The sequence below is a fragment of the Panicum virgatum genome, chromosome 3K (assembly GCF_016808335.1).
Source record: "Panicum virgatum strain AP13 chromosome 3K, P.virgatum_v5, whole genome shotgun sequence".
NCBI classification, from domain to species: Eukaryota; Viridiplantae; Streptophyta; class Magnoliopsida; order Poales; family Poaceae; genus Panicum; species Panicum virgatum.
In genome coordinates, this window is record NC_053138.1 from 52,074,473 (window position 1) to 52,091,986 (window position 17,514).

The 17,514-nt window shown below is 46.1% G+C and overlaps 3 protein-coding genes across 7 annotated transcripts in view; 2 read left to right on the forward strand and 1 right to left on the reverse strand.

Annotated features, from left to right (window-relative positions):
• Positions 1-366: 366 nt before the first annotated feature.
• On the forward strand, positions 367-3,066 carry LOC120699551 (ureide permease 1-like). 2 transcript variants are annotated; one of them, XM_039983559.1, is made up of 9 exons: positions 367-704; positions 797-1,033; positions 1,111-1,255; positions 1,374-1,515; positions 1,645-1,691; positions 1,780-1,895; positions 2,048-2,422; positions 2,603-2,808; positions 2,839-3,066. In XM_039983559.1, exons 1-8 carry the CDS (start codon positions 639-641, stop codon positions 2,759-2,761), a joined length of 1,287 nt encoding a protein of 428 aa, XP_039839493.1. In that variant the 5' UTR covers positions 367-638; the 3' UTR covers positions 2,762-2,808; positions 2,839-3,066. The 2 variants fall into 2 exon arrangements, with proteins under 2 accessions (XP_039839493.1, XP_039839492.1); XM_039983558.1 differs by having other exon boundaries at positions 2,603-3,066.
• A 1,089-nt stretch (positions 3,067-4,155) lies between these two features.
• On the reverse strand, positions 4,156-13,712 carry LOC120699550 (cyclin-A2-1-like). Of its 4 annotated transcripts, XM_039983556.1 has the most exons (13): positions 13,521-13,712; positions 13,275-13,389; positions 12,297-12,608; positions 11,893-12,187; positions 11,392-11,498; positions 10,965-11,057; positions 5,725-5,858; positions 5,413-5,488; positions 5,245-5,321; positions 5,121-5,154; positions 4,884-5,033; positions 4,667-4,801; positions 4,156-4,518 (listed from the first exon to the last, which is right to left on the reverse strand). In XM_039983556.1, the coding sequence occupies exons 3-13, from the start codon at positions 12,600-12,602 to the stop codon at positions 4,462-4,464; spliced, it is 1,464 nt and encodes a 487-aa protein (XP_039839490.1). In that variant the 5' UTR covers positions 12,603-12,608; positions 13,275-13,389; positions 13,521-13,712; the 3' UTR covers positions 4,156-4,461. The 4 variants fall into 4 exon arrangements, with proteins under 4 accessions (XP_039839490.1, XP_039839489.1, XP_039839491.1 ...); XM_039983555.1 differs by lacking the exon at positions 13,275-13,389; XM_039983557.1 differs by lacking the exon at positions 13,275-13,389 and having other exon boundaries at positions 5,725-5,765; positions 12,297-12,617.
• A 619-nt stretch (positions 13,713-14,331) lies between these two features.
• LOC120701026 (deaminated glutathione amidase, chloroplastic/cytosolic-like) overlaps positions 14,332-17,514 on the forward strand; it is a 50,340-nt gene continuing 47,157 nt past the window's right edge. The window contains exon 1 of the mRNA XM_039985199.1: positions 14,332-14,802. Coding sequence (XP_039841133.1) covers positions 14,332-14,802 — 471 coding nt within the window. The remainder of the gene's footprint in view (positions 14,803-17,514) is intronic.

Consider the following 17,514-nt stretch of genomic DNA (forward strand, 5'->3'; position numbering starts at 1 on the left):
TTGGATGTATTATTTGGAGGCTGTGAGATAGGGCTAGTCCCTAAAAGCTATACGAGAGCTGTGATTTAGAAGCCATTGCTAGAGATGCTTAGCTTTTGTTCTCTAAATAAATGTATTATAAAAATATATTCTATAATTAATTTAATGGTACTTAGTTTGTATCATGAATATTGCTATTTTTTATATAATTTAGTCAAAGTTTAAATTGTTTGAAAATCGAAAATTGTTTTTTTTAACGGAGGGAGTACTTTTCAATCCTATTTATCTGCTCTTGATCAGCAACAACAAAAAAAGGAAGAAAAATCCAATGAAGAACACCCACCATGGTGTACCAGGTGGAAGGACACCGCCTACCATGATCTGTTCTGTTCTGCTCAGAAACGTGTAGGGTTAGTGTGGCATATCTCTGTCTTGGCCGCCATTTGTTTGGAGGAAAAAGACCCGAGCTCATCGCTTGCTGCCTGAGTCTCGTCATCCTCCTTTGGCGCTCCCCATAAAGCTAAGCCACCTCCAAATCCTCCATTGGTGAAGACAGGCAATCTGAAGTTGGTGGTAACAATAAACTCCGTGCGGATCGAGCTGGACTTTTCAGTGAATCCTGTCGCTCAGCGGCGGCCGCGCCGCTTAAAACGTCGGCCATGGACCGTGCCGTCGTTGCCTGCGCGACTTCGTCTTCTTCTCTGCTCATCACTTGCAACAGCAAGGTAAGAGTAAGAGGCTCTTGGCCTCATCCTCGGCCTTAGCTTGTTCATGGATTCTTCTCTGACGGATTGATCATCGATGTGGAAAAAAAAGGGTGCTCAAGATGCTGGTGGTCGAGGACAAGGCCGGCGCCGTCGCGCTGATGCTGGCGTCGTTGCTGCTCCTGGGCACCTGGCCGGCGCTGCTCACGCTGCTGGAGCGCCGGGGCCGGCCGCCGCAGCACACCTACCTGGACTTCTCCCTCACCAACCTCCTCGCCGCCGTGCTCATCGCCCTTGCCTTCGGCCAGCTCGGAGCCGGCGAGCCCGACTTCTTCGCGCAGCTCGGCCAGGTGAGAGCACCAACCACTACTCTTCTTCTTGGTCTGGTTCTGAATTCTGAATGATTGATTTTTTTGTGTTGGGTTAGTTGGAGGATAACTGGCCGTCGGTGATGTTCGCCATGGCCGGCGGCGTGGTGCTCGGCGTCGGGAACCTGTCGACGCAGTACGCCTGGGCGTATGTGGGGCTCTCCGTGACCGAGGTCATCAGCTGCAGCATGGTGGTGGTCATAGGTAATAAGGGATAGCAGATGCAGATCAACTCCTAATTCCCTGATCATGTGGCTTTTGGTATTTGGTGATCGATTTTTCTCATGCTCGTTCTTGATCATGTGGTTTTTGGTGTTTGCAGGCACGACCCTAAACTACTTCCTGGACAACCGCATCAACAAGGCGGAGATACTCTTCCCCGGCGTGGCGTGCTTCCTCGTCGCCGTCATCCTCGGCTCTGCCGTCCATGCCTCCAATGCAGCTGACAACGAGGAGAAACTTAGGTGATCATGCTGTACATTATTCTTTTTTATTGTTTCAGAAATTGTTCTGAACTCTAGGTAGGCGCCCTTTTGCATCTTTTGAGACGTACACTGCTCTGAATCTGATCATTGCGTCGCATGACGTTGCAGGGCAAGTGGAATCGAGGAACCAAGCAAACAAGTAGTACTTGACAAAGGAATGTTGCCCGAATATGTCAGAACAACTGCTACTGAATGCTGATCTGTTGCAGATTCTAACTTCTTCAAAACTTTTTTCGATTTCAGATGCTCCCAAGGACTTGGAGAATGGATCCTCTGGAGCCAAGCATGCCCCCAGCAGCAAAGCTGAGGCCGGCACTGCAGAGTACCTCATCCAGCTCGAAGAGCGGCGCTCCATCAAGGTAAAATGCCGTTCATCATCCAGTAATCCTCACCAAACACAAACGTGATAATGTAGCATTTACCAGTCTTTGTTCTCAAATCTCAACATTTTCCTCAAAAACACACATGCATGGATGATTGATCTCCAAGATGTTTTGCTGTTACTCACCAGGTGTCCAGGTCGAGCACCTTGTTCGGGCTCGGGATAGTCTTCTTCTCTGGCGTGTGCCTGTCGCTCTTCTCGCCGGCGTTCAACCTGGCCACCAACGACCAGTGGCACGCCCTCCCCGCCGGCGTGCCGCACCTGGCGGTCTACACCGCCTTCTTCTACTTCTCCATCTCCTGTTTCGTCGTCAACGCCGGCCTCAACGTCCTGCTCCTCCGCCGGCCGATCGCCGGCGCGCCCAAGTCCTCCCTCGGGGCCTACCTCAGCGACTGGAACGGCCGGCGGTGGGCGCTCCTCGCCGGCTTGCTCGGTGGCTTCGGCAACGGGCTCCAGTTCATGGGTGGCCAGGCTGCTGGCTACGCTGCTGCTGATGCTGTTCAGGCATGCCTGCCTGCTTGTCCCTGTCCACTGTTTAAATTGATGCCATCAAGATTCAGGGTTCCTGAATCTTCACAATGAGAGCTTTTTTTTTACAACAATATCTATAACAGAAAAGTTTGCAACTTTTTTTTTTTGAATAATGAATGTTTTGCGAAGATTCTGATTGTTTGCTTCCACCAGGCGTTGCCGCTTGTGAGCACATTCTGGGGCGTCCTGCTGTTTGGAGAGTACCGGATGTCGTCGCGGAGAACCTACATCCTGCTCGGGCTCATGCTGTTCATGTTCGTCGCTGCCGTCGCCGTGCTCATGGCCTCGTCAGGTCGCAGGAGCAGCAAGTGATCACCGCTCCCTGTGTTTTTCAAATGCAAAGAAGTTTAGGCAACAAGGCAAGGGCCCCTGCTTCAGGAATCAACAAGGCGAATTCGATTCATGATGTTTTCAATAGGATGGGGATTTGAATAAAAAATGCCTGTGGTGTGGTTCCATGAAAGCTTTGAAAGTATAGGATATGTACAATAGTGTTTTTTCTTCTTCTGTTCTTTCCAAAGACTATTTGGAGCAGATATGATAGCAACTGAACTTGTTCCGGAAGTTTCTCGATATGCTTAAAAATGTGTCTTCTTTGACACGCTCATCACAAGGCATACTATTAAGTGCAGAGGTTAAATCAAATATCCCAGTTTCTTGAGAGCAGGGGGGCGGCAAAGCAACAAATTTTCAGGGCATACAGATCAACTCAACGCTCTGCTGTCGGTGAAAAAAGTGTGTTCTTATCTGGATATTATGGAGTTCTTCAATCTCATATTTAAGGGATAGAGAGCTGAGAGGGGTGATGGCAGTGCATGGTTGGGACTTGGGAGTTGGCCGGTCACCATTTGAATTTTAAAATTAGGAAAACCGGTGTCCGAAAAGGAGTGTTCTCTGTATTTTTTATCATGGTTTTAATTCAAGTTACCTCCTTTCGCCAAAAAATAAATAAATCAAGTTACCTCTTCGTGTCCAGGTGTTCTTTTACAATGTACTAAGCATATATTTTCTTTCAAAACCAACAATATGTGACATGTTTTTTTAATTTTAATAAAGGTATTACAAAATCTGGATGTTGGAATGCATGGGCATCTTAAAATCAAATGAGGACGCAATTCTCAATCTAGTGTACCTGGTGCAAAATTTTAAGATATAATTCAGCCTAAGAAAGTTCTAACAAATATTAAAAACAGTAAATAAGGAAATGGAAAAATAATAAATTTACTAACATCCAATTTGAAAAACAGTAAAGAAGGAAATGGAAAAATAATAAATTTACTAACATTGAAGTTGAAAAACAGTAAAGAAGGAAATGGAAAAATAATAAATTTACTAACATTGAATTTGAACTTTTGGCTCAAGTGTAGAATGATTTTACGAGTTCAAACTTCAAAAATATGTTGCATTTCATAATTTTCCAGAGTATCAATTTGAAGAGAAGACCTAGCCCTCATGTAGCATTTTAGGGGTATTTTCTTTTGCTGACAGAACTAAAATTGTTTCCATACCTCAACCACTTCAACTTGAAATGTGAACTTTAAACTAGCCCATTTGTCGAATTTTGATTGACCACCTCAATTGACCTCTCAATTTCTCCGATCAACATTCATTCTAATTAAAGATCTATAAAATTTGCTAGTTATGTCTTTTGCTTCCTAATCTTTTGCTGCCATTTCCCTTTTGAGAAGGGATTGGCCAGGATCACATTTCCAGATTAAGGTATATTACGAAATGCATCATAATTATATCAATCGATGGATTGATAGGTACAATCCTACGATTATCAACTCAGGGCAGCAGCCTGCCATACGTGGCTTTACATGCAGGTAATTTTTATGCCGGTCGAAACAAATGCCAATAATTCTATTCTAAGTCTGATGCAAGACCTGAAAAAAGCTCGGGAACATAGCTGCTCCGAGGCAGTGCAAGGAGACCGACGAAGAGTAAGTTGGTGATGTGGTCTTAGGATGGTTGCAGGCTTGCAGCAAATGGTTGAATCAGCAGGAAGCTTGTCAAGTGAAGAGTGATTGCAGTAGCTCCGGTGATCTCAGGTTGGCGACACACTCGAACTGCAATGGAACAAAGTTTATTACAAGGTTGCAAAATCAAAAACTTTGACTTGCACAGCGAAATTTGTGATTTCACTTGCAAGTTGCTACTCTGCTTCATTTTAGGTGGTGTGCTAGGAACTCAAACAGCAAATTCATGATTGTGTACCTTTTGCTGCCCGTACTTCTCACGAATGGATTTGAGGGGGCAATTATTGGTGTTGTGTTGTAGTTCCTGTAGAGCACACACGCACATTCGAATATTGGAACTTTTGTAAGAGGTGTAGTGCTCAAGAGTAGGGTTCTGTAAAGAGAAACCACATATTAAACATACAACAAGTTTCAAGATGACGTAGAGGTACACATGCAGTGTTTTTTATACGAACCCATGGATGATCTGATTGGTTAAGTGTCCATCTTGCAAGGAAAACTGAAGATGCTGCCACCACTGAAGGAAGAAATTTCAGGAAACCATAGTCGATCAAAGTCAACTCTGCTAGATAATTGGCCAGATAACACAATGTAGACGAAGGAGCCTGGAAATATAGTTTGGCAACTTAGTGTTGAGGATATACATATAAATTGAAAGGAATTATTCAAATGTGGTTGGGTGCTGATCTTACTATACAAGAAGCCTGTGCTGCTCTTAGGAATCTCCTGATCAAAGAGAACAAGTATGTTAGTGAAGAAACAACTTTGCATGAGAAAAGGTAGTATACGTCGATGTGTGTAGCAACTGAGAGTAACCTGAGAAATATGTTTGCTGTTGGAACAGATAAATGAAATCCCAGGTCATCAAGCACTTTACGCTCCATTTCCAGAACCTGTGGATTCAGGAGGATGTCAGTTCTGGGAGTTCAATGGCTATTTGCATATATGTTCAGCAGTCCCTCAGACTCCAGGTGAAACAAATACCTCAGCCTTCTGATATGTACTGTCTGTTATGATACAAAATTCTTCAACGCTAGGAGCACAGAACTCTTCGTATTTCCTACAAAAGGAAAGTTTATGATATTTCCAGTGACATGGAAATCACTGGCACCATAAGCAAAAATAATCACATAGAACTTGAAGAGTATTCATTCGTAATTATTCATTGAATTATTTACAGAATAAGATGCCTCAGCAGCTGGGCAAAGGACATGCCATTATAGGATACATTCTCCTACCTATCAACTGGATAATTGCAAATATTCTCAACATTAAGTATTAGAATCTAAAACTTACGAGGCAACCAGCATGCTGGTTATTCCAAGAAGTTGTAGTTTCTGCATTTCGATACAATTTTGAGAAAGAAATTGGTCAATAAGATATACTGTAAGGTAAAGTGTATCCGCCACTAGCTTATATTCTTCAGCAACCTGTGATGAGAACAATGCATAAAACTTTATAAGAGCAGCCATGAGAAGCAAAGATTCAAATATGTACAAAAGATAATTATAACGTGATAAGGAAAAGGTTGATGCCTTGAAAGCATGAAAGAAATATATAGTCTGATTCTGATGATGAAGATAACGACCATTACACAATGACTGCTTCAGCATTTATAATCATGCTGTCACCAAGTTAAGTGTTGAATGAATAAAGGATGAGTCAATCATCATCAACTGGTTTAACTTTTTCTTGAACTCGCAGTAGAGCTCGCTGTTACCTTTGATGATTGTTGTCAAGAGAGGGAGCTCCATTAGTCCAGTAGGACATATATAGCCAGTATATGGGCCAATATGGGCCTAGATGATATATGGGCTGTAACAAGTGCTTTAAGTTCTGCCTCTGTACTAGAGCGAGAGACAGCAACCTGCTTCTTGGACTTCCAGGCAAGAGGAGAAGAACCAAGAAGAATGCAATAACCGGAGACAGAACGGCGATATGTCACTAGCCCAAGTGAAGTCCGAGTAAGCATGAAGATGAAGTGGGTTACCACGAGGATATAGTAAACACTGAGAGGAGGTCCCTCGTAAGTATCGTAGCACACGAAGCAAATGCCCAAAGTGAACCGAAGTGGGGGCACTCACAAACTGGCTCAAAATATGAACCGCATGAGCAATATCAGGCCTTGTGACAGTGAGATAAACAAGGCTGCCAACAATGTTACGGTAGCGAGAAGGATCCTCAAGAGGGTTACCATCAGTAGGCCAAAGCTGCAAGTGAAGATCCATAGGAGTAGCAGCTGTGCGATTATCAGAAATACCAGATCGGGCAATGAGATCTTGAATGTATTTAGATTGAGAGATATAATACCCCTTTTCAGAATGCAAGACCTCAATTCCCAAGAAATAACTGAGTGGACCCAAATCAGTCATCTGAAATTGTTGACTAAGATGCTTCTTGATGAAGGAAACATGCTCAACATCATCACCCGTGATCAGCATTTCATCAACATAGATCAGAAGAAGACTACGACCGCGTGGAGAAATATGAACAAATAAGACTGGATCATGAGAACTGGGTGCAAAATCAGCAGCCATTATTACAGAAACAAATCTCTCAAACCAAGCACGAGGAGCTTGTTTGAGGCCATATAGAGCACGACGAAGACGACAAACATAACCTGGAGGAGCATCAACACCAGGAGGTGGTTGCATATAAACTTCCTCATGTAAATCACTGTGAAGAAAGGAATTTTTGACATCCATCTGAGAGATAATCCAAGAACAACTAGCAGCCACTGCAATCATAGTACGAACTGTAGTCATATGTGCAACTGGTGCAAAAGTCTCATCGTAATCTTGCCCCTGAGTCTGCTGAAAGCCTCGAGCAACAAGGCGAACTTTGTACCTCTCAATAGACCCATCTGATTTAGTCTTGATTTTGAACACCCACTTACATGTAATAGGGACAACATGTGGTGGCAAAGGAACAATCTCCCAAGTACCAGTGCGGTCAAGTGCAGCAAGCTCCTCTGACATAGCAGACTGCCACTCAGGAACAACAGAAGCTTCCTTGTAAGTAGATGGTTCAGCTAGCACAGCACTCACACGTGGAAAACCCAACTGGTCAGGAGGCTGCATAGAGGTACGATCTCGTAAATTATATCTTGGACCAACCTGTGACTCATCAGAAATAACATGAGACTCATCAATATTGTTAGATTCATCTAAAACAGGTGTATTAGGACTGGCCGAGGGGAGATCAGACGGAGGCACTCTCGGACGACGAGTGTAAACCTGTGTGACATGGGGTTTTGATGGTGGGGGAGGAGGTGGAGGTGGAGGTGGGGATGGTGGGATTGGTGGAGGAAGACACATGAAAGTGGACTCTGTGGGGGAATATGAGGATTGAGTGGAGGAGTTATAAAAGAAAGGGCGATTCTCATCAAAGGTCACATCACGTGAAATACGTATACGACGAGAAGAGGGATCATAGCAACAATAACCCTTATGTTCGGGACTGTACCCCAAAAACACACACTCAACTGACTGAGCAGTCAACTTTGTCCGCTCACGAGGTGCAAGCAGGACATACATGTGCATCCAAAAACCCGAAGGTGGTCATAGCGAGGCAAAGTACCAAACAACACTTGACCAGGACTTTTTTCAGTCAATTTGGATGATGATTGTCTATTTATGAGATATACTGCAGTGGAAACAGCTTCGCCCCAAAAGTGAGAAAGAACAAAGGAGGAAATCAGAAGGGTTCGAGCAGTCTCAATAAGATGGCGATGCTTGCGCTCAGCAACACCATTCTGAACATGAGCACCAGAACAAGAAAGTTGAGGAAGAGTACCCTCTGAGACTAAAAACTGACGAAAAGCACCAGATAAATACTCACCGCCAGAGTCAGAACGAAAAACTTTAATGGGAGTGGAAAACTGTGTATATATCATGCGAACAAAAGATTTGTAAATGGCACACAACTCAGAACGATGTTACATAAAATAAATCCAAGTATACCGAGAATGATCATCAATAAAAATAACATAATATTTATGACCACCCTTAATTGCAAAAGGTGCAGGACCCCATACATTTGAATGAATAAGATCAAAAGGTCTAGCTGAATGAGATGTACTAGAGAAATATGAAAATTGTATTTGTTTGCCAAGTGTACACCCCTTACACTGAAAGCTAGACTCAATAGATGTTTGACCTAGACAACCACTAGTTATTAAGGTCGACAAGTGAGACCCACATAGATGACCTAGACGATGATGCCACTTGGCGAAGGATGAGGCAGATGATGCAACGGACGATACACGAGCGTTAGAGCCAACGGAAGAGGGAAGACTCAAGGTGTCCAAAATGTAGAGGCTCAAGGAACCTCTACGGCGATGGCCAGTCCCAATAACAGTCCCGCTTCGGCGATCCTGAACAAAACAAGATGAATCATCAAATCCAATGAAACAATTCTGATCTGTAATCTGGCCTACTGGAAGGAGATTCATGGACAACTGAGGTACAAGAGATACATCAGGTACAGTAAAGTGTGAAGTAGAAAGGGAACCCTGATGAGTAATAGAACAAGAAGTACCATCAACTATCTGAACAGAAGCACCATCATGGACAAGTTTGCAATCAACCAACTGAGATGAATCAGAAGTCACGTGGAAGGAGGCGCCAGAATCAAGGACCCAAGAAGACTGAGAAGCACCAACAGGTGAAGCAGCAGCAACAGACACAGAGCCCCAAGGAGTGGCAGTCGTACCGCGACCACGAGCAGCACGACGAGCACGATAATCAGCTAGTTTCTCCGGATACTTGCTGAAACAATTCTCTGAACGATGAGTAGTCTTCTTACAATGCTCACAGGTTGTAGAAGAACCACCAGCAGATGTACTAGCCTTCTGAGCAGCTGCAAGAACACTGTAAGGTGCTATCACCGAAGGAGCAGGTGACAAGGAACGAAATCGAGCCTCTTCAGCAGTCAATGAGGACAACACATCTGAAATAGTTGGAGTGGGAGATGTATTAAGAAGCTGCGCACGAACAGGTTCAAATTCAGACCTTAATCCCATAACAAACTGATACATCATGAACTGTTCAATGAATTTGGTCTTCTTGGAACACCCATCACATGCTGCAGTAGACGGAGGAACCATGGACAGTACTGGTCCCATGAATCGATCAAAGGCATTATAATAGTCATCAATGGTCATGTCATCTTGCTGAAGTCCACGGAGACCTTGCATCAAAGTGTGCAGATGAGCACCACTAACCTGAACAAATCTGTTCTTTAAATAATCCTACATCTCCTTGGCAGTCTGGAAAGGCGCAAGACTCATCATGAAAGATGGCTTAACACTAGTGACTATGGCAGCCTTAACCCTGCCATCATCATTAATCCAAGCAGTGATTGTACTAGCATTAGAATTATCTGCCGCAGCAACCGGTGCAGTGCCAGTAAGATGTGAAGCAAGACCATAACCACCTAGCACTCTGAGCACAAAAAGCCCATTCTCTGTAGTTGTGAGTTTGTGACCATCAAACTGCAGTGGAATTTGAATAGCACTAGGGTTCGACATATTGAAGAGAAGCTGAGACAGAGCAGACATCACCATGAGTCAGCAGAGGACCACAGTGGAGGCGAAATCACCACAGCAGCAGCAGCAGACGGTGAGGCCCAGATCGAATCCGCGACGGGCGGATTGAGTTGATGGACGAACGGAGCAGGGGCGGACGGACGAGCAGAGCAGGGGCGGAGCTCCAAATCTTGACGGTGGAGCAGAGGAGGTCCCCTGGCGTGCGACGACCCGAGGACACGACGCGCGGAAGACGGCGGAGACGAAGAAGATTCGCGGCGGACAACGACGAGGAGCCGCGACTGGCGGCGAGGATGAGGCCGCGACGGGCGACAACGACGAGCCGCGACTGGCGGCGGGAATGGAGACGACGAGGCGGACGGGGACGGCGACGCCCAGCCGCGACGGGCGGCGTGGTGGAAGACGTGCCCGGCCGCGACGGGCAGCGTGGCGGAAGACGACGACGCCGCACGTGCGGCGGCCGTAACGGGGCCGCGAGCAGCGGCAGGGAAAAAAAATGGATCTTTAGGTGGGAATTTGATTAGTCTATTCCCAACCCTAAACCATGCTCTGATTCCATGTTACCTTTGATGATTATTATCAAGAGAGGGAGCTCCATTAATCCAGTAGGACATATATATAGCCAGTATATGGGCCAATATGGGCCTAGATGATATATGGGCTGTAACACTCGCATCATTGCAATAAGGAGAGGAAAGTATTTAAGAGTACAATACACACACGCCCAAACTGGTTCAATTATCTCAAATAAATTTCTACTCCTCTCTGACATCAGATAACTATGACATACGTGGACAGAGAAGGAAAGAATTTTCATATATGCAGTATGTAGAACTCACATATAAGTATATAACTAGATAGTTCATGTTTGTATAAAAACAAACATCAGTGTCCATGAAGTTGTGCAATGATGAATGGCCCAATACTGTCCTAAAAACATAGTTTAGCAGTTTATGTCTAAACTTCATCATTAGGGATCCATACTAACCTCAACAAGCCAATCAATTAGAAGACCTCGCATGCTTGTTGTGATGTCTTTTTGCAAAGTTTCCATGTAATTTGGCCTAGGTCTTCTTATAAGCTGGGGGATAAGATAAGCATAAAATGGAGTCTGAACACAATCAATCAAGAATAGCATGCTGACAATGCAACACAGAGATGAAAACAAGTATTCCGAACATAATATTTCTCCCCTACTCCCTCCGTCCCAAATTATTAGTCGTTTTGGTTTTTCCACGTACATAAATTTTGCTATGCATCTAGACATAATGTATACATAGCAAAAACTATGTATCTAGAAATACAAAAACGACTAATAATTTGAGACGGAGGGAGCAGATCATAAGACTTGTGCAAAGGTCTGCCTAAACAGTAGTGAGAAGATTGTTTTTTTCACCAAAAAAACATTAACATACCTCTGAGGCCATTAAATTTCTGTATATCTCTGCAACGTAGGTAACACACATTTGAGGATCACCATTATCTTTGTCAATATCTACAATGTTTAAACCATCAGAGTCCCCTGTAACAAAAAATAGAGATTTTTAGCTGCTATACCTACTTAATAAGACATTTAGATTATACAAGTATCTCAGAAACCAGCAATTTACCAACACATTTAGAGTCACAGTTTTTTGTTTAAGTGTTCCGTGACTGCAGAATGACCGATTTATAATCAAGAGTATACTCAGAAAATATGCAGGCCACTCAGTCACTCAGGGTAACATGACAAGCCGTGAGTAGCCCTAAGCATTTTGGTGAAATTAGCTGTGGTTGTGACTTCTAATTAATTTTAACTATGGCTGCATGCATCTTCAGATGTAGAGTCCAGGATATGTATCATCTCAGAAACTAACTTTAACTAAGAAAAATCAAGATGTTCAATGCTGGAAAAATAAAGATGCAACTGGACTAACCAGCCTTTAAGGCAGCAGTTTCGAGTTTATTCCTGGCATTCCTTTCCCCAAAGAATGCCTCATGAAAAGCAATGTCTCTGTTTTGTTCAATATTCTGTAATGACAGAGCCCCCTTGTTTTCAACCAAAACAGTCTGCTTCTTTTTCTGTGGCAAAAGGTCTACCTTTTGTATTTCTTCAGCACTGTTAGAATCATTCACAAATAAACTCCCACTGGCAACTAGAGGAAGAAGCTTGGGGATCTTATTTGAACACTGCTTGTTTGTGATCTGTCCACCCTTCTGGGAAGGCCCCGACTGGAACAAAGGAATGACTTATTATTATATCGACAATGATTGGTAGAGTGTAGATTGACAAATCATCATATCATATGATAAAGTAGTAATGTGTTGAACATCTAGATACCTGCAACTTATTTACAGCAGTGCCTTTTTTGCAAGCATTAGCACAGCTTATGTTGGTTACATTCTTGAGAACTATGTGCTTTTTAGGCTGAGGAGCTGAAGCTCCAGCATCAGCATAAGAATTTTCATCTGAAGCTTCCCTTTTCATCTTTCCTTTTGCTGCATGGTTTTGTTCGGCTTTCAGAGGAAGTGGTACAGAAGGAGCCGCCCCAGATCTTGTACGATTCGCAGCAGCTTTAGATCGTGTGATTCTACCACCGGTTGCTTGGCAAGCAATAAGTACATGTTTTTCTTTTCTTCCAGCCATGCAAGCCTGAATTTGCTAAAACAATGATGAAATTATGATATGTGCGCTGAGGGTAAAGAAAGGAATAACATGAGAAGAGTTGTGGAACTGAATAAGTAAATTAGAGTACATATTATGATATTAGAATCATGCTACATTGTGAGATAAACATGGGCAAAATGCTGGGCTAACATAAAAATCAGTTCTTTGGTGACCCAAGACATATTTAGTCTCAAGTGCAGGGGTCGAACTAATACTATCTGATGTCATGAGAGCAAAAGTCGGAGAAACAATAAATTATCTCAAGGCATATAGATTACATGGGCACTTTGACAAATTCCATTCTGCCACATCATCCCAACAAATTACTTGTCCATGTTACAACTTTAAATTAAAAAAATAACAAAAATCCCCACAACCATGGAACTATGATTGCTCTGTTGCAGAACCAACTTGAACTACAATCGAAATGTGAAACCAGGTTAAATTGTTTTGTTTCCTTCAATAAAAAAAATAAAAAGACTCTTTTCCAGAAGTTACAGTGTTCTTGACACGACAATATATTCTTTCCAGACCGATTGAGACAACAATGCAGAGAGGAATGCAACCACAACACTTGCCTAAATAGATCAAGCTCATAAACATAGCGCATCTACATAATCAAAGAGAAATCAAATCTTCAGGGCACACAACCTAAATCTGAATGGGGGGCAGATTCAACAGTAATCCCCAAGATTATTTGGTGGAAGATGAACGGGTACCACAGCACCCAATTCCCACCGTGCACCAATCAAATCTGCGATGAGCCCTACGCCGATTGGGGGCAAGATAAAGATTCGTGTTTAAGCGCTCGTCAGGGAAGGGAATGTGCTGCAGAAGAAGGGAAAAAAAAGGACGAACGGTTTATTGAAGAAAGGTCGCCGGGGGGGACTACCGTACCAGGAAGGAAATCAATCCAGGTTGGGGCGGGTGCTCCGTATGGCTCCGCTCTACGCCAGCACCGCAGATCAGGACGACGAGGAGGAGGCGGGGTGGCGCGGCCGCGGCGGGACGGCGGGGCTCCGGATCTCGGCGCCGCCCCCGGCGGCGTGAGGCTTAAGAGCAGAGTGTGGAGGCGAGGAGGGAACCAGGTTTAGGGAGGTTTAAGGGGGCGTTTAGGGCGGGCCGGGGTCACTATTTGAAACAGGGCCAAATCGGTAATTTTGCACAGTAAAATGTTGTACAGTGATCTTTTGGTGGCTTCTTTCCATCCATAGGAATTTGGTGTTCTCGTCCCTGATTTGAAGACGATTGGTGATATTATCTTTATTTTTCCAACTGTATGACTTTACCTCTGCTTTTGCAAGATTAAGACACCGCTTATTTTTAAGGGTTTTTTGGATTCCTGCCATTACAATTCTTCAACTTCGGAGAAATGCCATTACAATTCAGCTATTCTGAAATTTGCCATTATAATTATTCATACGTCCGAATCTTGCCATTTTATACGTCTTTTACGTGCATGGGCCCGCTGTCAGACCGTATATGTGTGCGTATATTTCGTACAGACGAAAACACCACTGCTGCTTCACTCAATGACGTGCGGGCCCCACTCATCAGGTTCTTCAACCAGAGCTCCGCCTGCTCGAGCGGAGCGGCAAGGTCAGGGGCGGAGGGCCGGCGAGTTCGGCAGCAGAGCGCGACGAGAGAGAAGAGGTGTGGCCGGGAGGAAGAGGATGGCCGGCGTGAGGGGCAAGGCGGGGCACGACCGATGCGAGGTAGGGGCACGCCGGCGCGGGGGAGGAGCAGCAGCTCGGAGGCGAGGCAGGGCGGAGGTGCGGCGGCCCGGAGTAGGGGCGGAGCCGCGGCGCAGCGGGACGAGGAGGCCCGTGCGGCGTCCGGCACGCCTGGCGGCGGGAGCGGCGACCGCGCGCGAGCGGCCTGGCGCGAGCAGGGGAGGGAGCGGCGGCCGGGCGGCGAGCAGGGGACGGCTCGAGATCCCTCCTCCCTCGTCGGCGCATGTGGTGCGCGGCAGCTTCGGCACGGGGCCATGGCGCCGAGAGCAAGGGGGCCGGTGGGGAGCCAGCAGCGGCGCCACCCCCTCCTCCCTCCCCGCGCGGAGCTTGTGCGGCGGCCCTCCTCCGGCTCCCTGCGGCGGTGGCGAACACCAGCACGGAGGTTGAAGAAAAACCTGACGAGTGGGGCCCGCACGTCATTGAGTGGAGGGAGTAAAGCAGCAGTGGTGTTTTCGTCCATACGAAATATACGTAAACATATACGGTCTGACAGCGGGCCCAGACATGTAAAAGACGTATAAAATGGCAAGATTCGGATGTATGAAGAATTATAATGGCAAATTTCAGAATAGCTGAATTGTAATGGCATTTCTCCGAAGTTGAAGAATTGTAATGGCAGGAACACAAAAAACCCTATTTTTAACATTAGTTGCAGTTCCACTGAAAAAACGAATTGAAGAGGTATAAGAGCAATGAGAAAAGGCAGTAATATTCCTAATCTCCAAAAGCTCCTCCCTTCCGTTTGCCACTAAGCTTCTGGGGAGCCGAACCACTATTGCTGCCGTTCTGGCCATCTCCGACCGGCATTCCTCGATTACTTTGCAAGCAGCACCTCTGCCCCCTCCCCCACCTCCGCCCGCACGAGCCTTCCTTCGGTCGGAATCAGCACTGCCGCTACCTGGCCGCTATCGACGCTGGTCGAGCTCCTCCGGTCCCTCTCCTTACCACTCTGACCCTTAAAAAAACTGAAACCACCGGTGCACTCTCGTCCTCCACGGCCCGTTCCCTCACTGCCCATGCGACCGAGCCACCACCGTTGCACGCTCGGTGCAGGCCACAACCACGCGGCCATGCACACCGCCGGCCCTCAGCCTCCCTAGGCGGCCACGGGCCGCCCTTTCCTGCCGCCGGCTGACGCCGCGGGGCATGGCCCCTAGGCTGGCCATGGTTCAATCATGGCTAGCCAAGCTTCATCTGGCCGGCTGGGCTCGCTGGTTAGAGACCGATATGGGCCTTGTTTGGGGAGTTTCTAGTAGCTTTTGCTTCTCCAAAAAGCTCCAAAAGCCACAAGCTCCTCCAAATGGGTCAGATTCTCTCAAAACAAAAGCTTCAAAAGCTTGGTTTATACTGCAATCTCAGAAGCTCCCGTGGGTAAGCTTCCCGAGCTTTTTCCCATCTGCCCATCTCTCCCCGTCTTGCGGAGCTCACGCAGCGCCTCCGTCGCCCCCCATCCGCGTCGGCTGCTCCTCCTCTCCACTCGCGAAGCACGCTGTGCTGTCGCCGCTCCCATCCGCGTCGCCCCCCCCTCGGAGCTGGCTGCGCCGCCGCCGCCCCTCCTCTCTGCTCGCGAAGCTTGCCGTGCTGCCCCCGCTCCCATCCGCGTAGGCCACCGCCGCCGCTCCCCTATGTGTCGGCAGCCGCCACCCCTCGGAGCTCGCCGCGCCGCCGCCATCGCCTCTCGGCCCGCGAAGCTCGCCGCACTGCCACCACTCCTTTCGGCTCGCGGAGCTCGCCGCTCCTGTCCGAGTCGGCCGCTGCCGCCCCGCTCCCATTCACGCCGGCCGCCGCCGCCCCGAGCGGAGCGGAGCTCGCTGCGCCGCCACCCCATGCACATCGAAAAGCTCCATTGGAGAAGCTTCTCCAAACAAACACTGCTAACTTTTCTCAAAAACTGATTCCTACACCAACGGGATGTGCTTCTCCAGGAATCGCTTTTGGAGAAGCTGCCGCTCCCCCAAACAGGCCCATGGTTTAGGAGTGCTTAATGTCATTAGAAAAGCAAAATCACGTAGGGCATATCTATCATTTTACTATATATTTAACACTGTCAACACCTAACAAAATAAAATAGAGGCATACTTGAGCTTCGTTTTCAAATTGCAAGGGCAAAATGGCACAAAGCAAAAAAAAAAAAAGAGTGGCAAAATCACCATTAGCACCCAAAAATAGGGGCAAGAACGCCAAAACCCTCTCCATTCTTCCTCTTTTTTTATTAGATAAACGAATTATGTACCAGTTTTCAGATCATTTAAATGTTAGATATAACCCAATTAGATCGAGACTAATTTGGCTCATCTAAGATTTGATCCAACACTTTATTCCATGATCGGCATAATAATGTTTGGAAAATTCGGCTACATGGGCGAAGTCTAGTGGCCCCCATATAAAAGATTCAACATATATGGTTAGAAGTTTTTTTTTTTTGAAAGGACCTATATTGTTAGAAGTTAATGGGCTTGAATCATGAAATAAGTTCACGCTTGACGACCTGGTGCTAACTGTTGGATCAATTTTAGGGTCAACACACACGAATGCACACGATTGCGCAGCGAGCGACGGCACGGATGTGGCGCCGATGCTCAAGGCGGTCAGACCGGTCAGGGTGACTGGTTCGCCGGCGAAGAACGGCGAAGTCCGACGAACGCTCGCCCGGGAGGGACCTCGTCAGGGCAAGCACACGTAGGGTTGTTCTAGGATCGGCAGGCCACCTAGAACGCCTTCAGACGTCACGGAGACGAAGAAAAAACAACAGATTGGGGTTGGAAGAGCTAGAATTTGGAGATAAAAGTAAAGGCAATAAACATAAAGAAAAGTAATATATTGATGTGTTTTTGATCGATTGGATACCCTCAATCGGCCGTGACCCTTTATATTTATAGGGAGAGATGGTCTTATCCCATTAGGAGTTGAAAACCTAATTAATTTCGTGTCAAAATACAACTCCTAACTCGGACTGGGCTGCCTGGACCGGTCTGACCGCCCCGGCCAACCGGTCAGGGTCTGGGTCAGATCTTCCCGAAGTTATAACTCTATCATCCGAACTCCAAATTGGGCATTCTATATATGAATCTTGATCTACTCAACGAGAGCTATCCAATGGTGAAGTCTATTTTGCATTTTGAACAAGTTGACCAGACCGGTCTGACCGGTTTCACCAG

Excerpts from the sequence above, each read along its gene's own strand:
- LOC120699551 (XM_039983558.1), top strand. The coding sequence starts at position 639 with ATGGACCGTGCCGTCGTTGCCTGCGCGACTTCGTCTTCTTCTCTGCTC. Across the intron at positions 1,034-1,110 it reads TCTTCGCGCAGCTCGGCCAG|TTGGAGGATAACTGGCCGTC; the intron begins GTGAGAGCACCA and ends GTGTTGGGTTAG. Across the intron at positions 1,516-1,644 it reads GACAACGAGGAGAAACTTAG|GGCAAGTGGAATCGAGGAAC; the intron begins GTGATCATGCTG and ends ATGACGTTGCAG.
- LOC120699550 (XM_039983555.1), bottom strand. The coding sequence starts at position 12,602 with ATGGCTGGAAGAAAAGAAAAACATGTACTTATTGCTTGCCAAGCAACC. Across the intron at positions 5,489-5,724 it reads ACCAGCATGCTGGTTGCCTC|GAAATACGAAGAGTTCTGTG; the intron begins GTAAGTTTTAGA and ends TTCCTTTTGTAG. Across the intron at positions 5,155-5,244 it reads ACAGCAAACATATTTCTCAG|GAGATTCCTAAGAGCAGCAC; the intron begins GTTACTCTCAGT and ends CTCTTTGATCAG.